Source organism: Nerophis ophidion, linkage group LG27, assembly GCF_033978795.1.
Source record: "Nerophis ophidion isolate RoL-2023_Sa linkage group LG27, RoL_Noph_v1.0, whole genome shotgun sequence".
In the NCBI taxonomy this organism is placed as follows: Eukaryota; Metazoa; Chordata; class Actinopteri; order Syngnathiformes; family Syngnathidae; genus Nerophis; species Nerophis ophidion.
Genome location: NC_084637.1, coordinates 10,575,654 through 10,581,653, shown reverse-complemented (window position 1 = coordinate 10,581,653; position 6,000 = coordinate 10,575,654). Strand labels below are relative to the sequence as shown.

The window sequence follows — 6,000 nt, the reverse complement described above, 5'->3', positions numbered from 1 at the left end:
GGTTGATCGGTAACTAGGAAAGATCAAGTGGGAGGAGTTAAAGTTCACCCGGACAACAATATTGGGGGTGTGTCTTGAAGGCAATGCCTTTAGCGTCCTCTACAGCCTACCGTCACGTCCGCTTTTCAGCCATACAAACAACGTGCGGCTTTAACACACACAAGTGAATGCAATGCATACTTGGTCAACAGCCATACAGGTCACACTGAGGGTGGCCGTATAAACAACTTTAACACTGTTACAAATATGCGCCACACTGTGAACCCACACCAAACAAGAATGACAAACACATTTTGGGAGAACATCCGCACTGTAACATAACATAAACACAACGGAAGAAATACCCAGAACCCCTTGGAGCACTAACTCTTCCAGGACGCTACAATATACACTCTGCTACCACCAAACTCCACCCCCCCCCCCAATTTTTATTTACATTTTATTTGATATGACATTGATATTTTTTAATTATTATTATTATAATTTGAAACTCTATTTTGCTTGTCATTATAAAGTTCTACAAGCCTTGCTTGTTCAATATTCAATGCAAAACTTGTTTGGGTCCCTATTAAAAGGTTAATTTGTTCAACCTTGGCCCGCGGCTTTGTTCGGTTTTAAATTTTGGCCCACTCTGTATTTGAGTTTGACACCCCTGGATTAGGGGGTATTTGAATTAAAAAAAATTTCACAGGGGGAACATCAATGAAAAAAGGTTGAGAACCACTAGCCTAGCCTGGACAGAATTTCTAGGCGCAGTCAAAGCGTTGAGGGGTTCCGGTTTGGTGGCAGCGGGATTAGGTCTCTGCTTTTCGCAGATGATGTGGTCCTGATGGCTTCATCTGGCCGGGATCTTCAGCTCTCACTGGATCGGTTCTCAGCCGAGTGTGAAGCGACCTGGAATGAGAATCAGCACCTCCAAGTCCGAGTCCATGGTTCTCGCCCGGAAAAGGGTGGAGTGCCATTTCCAGGTTGAGGAGGAGACCCTGCCCCAAGTGGAGGAGTTCAAGTACCTAGGAGTCTTGTTCATGAGTGGGTGAAGAGTGGATCGTGAGATCGACAGGCGGATCGGTGCGGAATCTTCAGTAATGCGGACGTTGTATCGATCCGTTGTGGTGAAGAAGGAGCTGAGCCGGAAGACAAAGCTCTCAATTTACCGGTCGATCTACGTTCCCATCATCACCTATGGTCATGAGCTTTGGGTCATGACCGAAAGGATAAGATCACGGGTACAAGCGGCCGAAATGAGTTTCCTCCGCCGTGTGGCGGGGCTCTCCCTTAGAGATAGGGTGAGAAGCTCTGCCATCCGGGAGGAACTCAAAGTAAAGCCGCTGCTGCTCCATATCGAGAGGAGCCAGATGAGGTGGCTCGGGCATCTGGTCAGGATGCCACCCGAACGCCTCCCTAGGGAGGTGTTTAGGGCACGTCCAACCGGTAGGAGGCCACGGGGAAGACCCAGGACACGTTGGGAAGACTATATCTCCCGGCTGGCCTGGGAACGCCTCGGGATCCCCCGGGAAGAGCTGGATGAAGTGGCTGGGGAGAGGGAAGTCTGGGCTTCCCTGCTTAGGCTGCTGCCCCCGCGACCCGACCTCGGATAAGCGGAAGATGATGGATGGATGGATGGATAGCCTAGACTACAGGTGTGGGACCAGTAGTTTTTAGAGGCGGTATAGTACCGAATATGATTCATTAGTATCGCGGTACTATACTAATACCGGCATACCGTACAACCCTAACCTGGTCAAAATGGTGCTGAAACTAGGGATGGGTCCGTGTAAATCTCATAAAGTCAGACCTTCATTAGTATACAACAAGGCTCTCTTACCCCTGGGTGCAGTTGGCGTGGCAAGGGTGGCACTCGTTGTTGGCCTTGGCGTATTTAAAGATGAAACTGTTCGCCCCCTGCAGGCCGTCAGGGCATTTCTCCACACAGTTAGGCCCATCTTTGAAGTGGAGGCACTTAACACACTGGTCCGGACCCTGGGAGACCCCGACGATGAAATGGAAAAACAAAACGATGATCAGAAAGGTGAAAGAAACCAGCCAGGAAACAGACTGCAAAAGTGTTCCACAAGGAAAAGAATGAAGTACAACATGGCGGAATTGAACACACACCTGGCAAATCCTGTTAACATGCTCACTTCCTGTCATGGCTAATGTGGCTGCCGGGGCGTATGATTTATAACATGCCGAGCGCAAATTGCCCGAACTGTATTCCAGCGCAGCCCTATGTTAAACGCGGCAATCAACACAATCAGAAGGTGTGGAGTAGCGCACTGGGATGGCGACTGGTAAAACGGAACAAGCTCAGCTGCAGAGGGGTCATGAATCTATAAGACGTGTGTGTTTTTAGAATTGTGCATTCAACGTCGGAAAATGGAAAGCGTCATCCCTGTACGACACATTCATCCAGAAGCAGTGACGGACTCACCGTCAGGAGACCACAGGCCCTGGGGCCCAAAGCGTCTCATTAAAAAAACTATCAAGAACGTGTAGTTTTTGTCATGTCTGTGTGATTATGTTTTGTTTTTTTGGACACTCAGTTCCTGTTTTTGCACTTCCTGGTTTGTTTTGTTACCATAGCAACTCCTTAGTTTTCACCTTGTCCTCAAGTCACGCACCTGTCTCACGTTTTGCACTCGCACACCTGTTTTCACTAATCACCACAGTATTATTTAAGCCTGTCTGTTTCTGTTCTTCGTCCTGGCAACATCACCTCCAGCACCCATGATATTTTTTTCTCTAAAATTGTCTTTTCGAAAGTTATAACAAGCAAAGTAAAAAAAAATAAATGAAATTATTTAAACGAGTCTTTAAAATATTTTCTTGGATTTTCAAATTCTATTTGAGTTTTGTCTCTCTTAGAGACATAGCTCGGTTGGTAGAGCGGCCGTGCCAGCAACTTCAGGGTTGCAGGTTCGATTCCCGCTTCCGCCATCCTAGTCACTGCCGTTGTGTCTTTGGGCAAGACACTTTACCCACCCGCTCCCAGTGCCACCCACACTGGTTTAAATGTAACTTAGATATTGGGTTTCACTATGTAAAGCGCTTTGAGTCACTAGAGAAAAGCGCTATATAAATATAATTCACTTCACAATTAAAAATGTCCAGCAAAGCGTGACCAGCTTGCTAGTAAATAAATACAATTTAAAAAATAGAGGCAGCTCACTGGTAAGTGCTGCTATTTGAGCTATTTTTAGAACAGACCAGCGGGCGACTCATCTGGTCCTTACGGGCTACCTGGTGCCTGCGGGCACCGCGTTGGTGATGCCTGATGTAAACTTTTGACCACAACTGTATATAGCAAATCGAATGGTAAATCCAGCCCATGTGCGTAGTTTGTTTAATCATACATGAAGTCGACATTGCCACGGTCTCCATTTTCCGCAATGTTTTCCCCCCTCTGAGCAAACGTGTTGACCATGGCTGTAATGCTCGAAGGGGGAATTCATATTTAACAGACAAAGACAAGACTTAACAGAAAAGCCGTAACTAATCTGACCGAGCATTTCATTTCCATACATTCATCTGGCTTTAAAGGCCTACTGAAACCCACTACTACCGACCACACAGTCTGATAGTTTATATATCAATGATGAAATATTAACATTGCAACACATGCCAATACGGCCTTTTTAGTTTACTAAATTGCAATTTTAAATTTTCCGCGGAGTTTCCTGTTGAAAACGTCACGGAATGATGACGCGTGTTTGTGACGTCTCGGGTTCGAGGGGACATATTGGCCCAGCAGCACTTATGGCTAAAAGTCGTCTCTTTTCATCGCATAATTACACAGTAATTTGGAAATCTGTGTTGATGAATCTTTTGCAGTTTGTTCAATTAATAATGGAGACGTCAAAGAAGAATGCTGTTGGTGGAAAGCGGTGGATTGCAGTTGCCTTTAGCAACCGAAACACAGCCGGTGTTTCTTTGTTTGTTGTGAAGCTTTAACACAGAGCGGTCAAGCGAACATGTTTCTCTACGTCAACCAGCAAGTTTTTGGATGGGAAAATTGTGATATTAAGTCGGCTCTTACCGAAGACTTGAGTGGATAATGCGACCTCCTCCTGCAGCTGTCAAAAAGGCAAATGTGATCTTGGCTCCTCCATTGGCTTCTCTCAGAGACACTGGCGTTCACCGCAGCCCTCAGACTTTCAGGTATGACTTTATAATCTCACTAAGACACTATCAACATAATAAGCAGTTAAGGGATTTTCCAGAATTATCCTAGTAAATGTGTCTAATAACATCTGAATCGCTCACACTGCCGTCACCTTTTTTTTTTAGTTTTTTTAGTGCTTCACTCTAACTTTCCTCATCCACAAATCTTTCATCCTCGTTCAAATTAATGGGGAAATCGTCGCTTTCTCGGTCCAAATTGCTCTTGCTGCTAGTGGCTATGATTATAAACAATGTGAGGATGCGAGGAGCTCCACAACCCGTGACGTCACGCGCACATCGTCTGCTACTTCCGGTACAGGCAAGGCTTTTTTCTTTAGCGACCAAAAGTTGCGAACTTTATCGTGGATGTTCTCTACTAAATCCTTTAAGCAAAAATATGGCAATATCGCGAAATTATCAAGTATGACACATAGAATGGACCTGATATCCCCGTTTGAATAAGAAAATCTCATTTCAGTAGGCCTTTAATCATACATGAGGTCAACATTGCCACGGTTTTCATTTTCCACATTGTTTTCCCCTCTCCGAGCAAACGTGTTGACCATGACTGTAATACTCGAAGGGGACATTGATATTTAACAGACAAACACAAGACTTAACAGAAAAGCCGTAACTAATCTGATTGAGCATTTAATTTCCATACATTCATCTGGCTTTAATATGTGTAGCCAAAGCTGCTTTGAAGTCTTCCACGAGGTATTTGTTACCTGGCCGACACAAGTCATGGCGTTCCCGTCCATCCTCTCACACTGGCTATCACACTGCAGACACACGGATCCATTGGCGAATTCGCGCAGCTCCCTGGTAGAGAGAAGGGGAAGAGATTGAGATGCATGTATAATAGATTTAAGAGCCTGTTGAAATATTGATTAAGAGCACGCTGAGCAGGGATTTTCAAGTACAGTGCGCGCACATGAGCACCAGTCGTACATAGGAGCCTTTTGATTTAAACCAACATGCTACGAGGCGGCCAGAAAGCAAAGATCAACCTTCATTTACTCACGCTTGCCTCCCGGACTTTTAATTGCGGCGGTTGTCAGAGTGCCCTCCGTTCGAGGGCATCGGAGGGCAGCATTCCGCCACCGACTATTTGATCAAGTTAAAGGCGCACAATGGTCAATAGGCGGAAGGAGAAAAAGGCCTATGAATAATGAACAGCTTTTTAAACCGCAGCAAACACAAAGGGATGCGCCGGGGGAGGCGTCGTAGCTGGAGGGAGAGCACGAGGGGAGGCGAATACACCAGGGAGAGGCTGGCATTTGATTAGGGGTGAAGGGGGGTAGGGGGGTATGGTGAGCACGAGTACAGATCACTTTTTTCTTTGCAGAAAATAGCAAGTTGAGACACTGTGTAGAGCAGTGTGAGAGATTACAGTATATGTCATTTCACCCATTTGGGTTAAACAAACCCCGTTTCCATACGAGTTGGGAAATTGTGTAGGATGTAAATATAAACGGAATAGAATGATTGGCAAATCACAGATGCTGGCTTTTGAACTTTGCGTCGATAATTTAGTCTGGATGGTTCGCTTCCCCTTTGGTCCGGATGACACAAAGTCGAATATTTACAAAAATAATTAGAAATGTGGACTCGTCAGACCACAGAACACTTTTCCACTTTGCATCAGTCCATCTTAGATGATGTCAGGCCCAGAGAAGCCGGCGGCGTTTCTGGGTGTTGTTGATAAATGGCTTTCGCTTTGCATAGTAGAGCTTTGACTTGCGCTTACAGATGTAGCGACAAACTATATTTAGTGACAGTGGTTTTCTGAAGTGTTCCGCAGCCCATGTGGTGATATCCTTTAGAGATTGATGTCGG

At 45.6% G+C, this 6,000-nt stretch overlaps 1 protein-coding gene across 4 annotated transcripts in view; it reads right to left on the bottom strand.

The window, feature by feature from the left end:
- LOC133544541 (receptor tyrosine-protein kinase erbB-4-like) overlaps positions 1-6,000 on the bottom strand; it is a 651,156-nt gene that overhangs the window by 138,720 nt on the left and 506,436 nt on the right. For all 4 annotated transcript variants that reach the window (XM_061889985.1, XM_061889988.1, XM_061889987.1 and 1 more), the window contains exons 14-15: positions 4,890-4,983; positions 1,826-1,980 (exon numbers count right to left, since the gene is read on the bottom strand). In XM_061889985.1, coding sequence (XP_061745969.1) covers positions 1,826-1,980; positions 4,890-4,983 — 249 coding nt within the window. The remainder of the gene's footprint in view (positions 1-1,825; positions 1,981-4,889; positions 4,984-6,000) is intronic.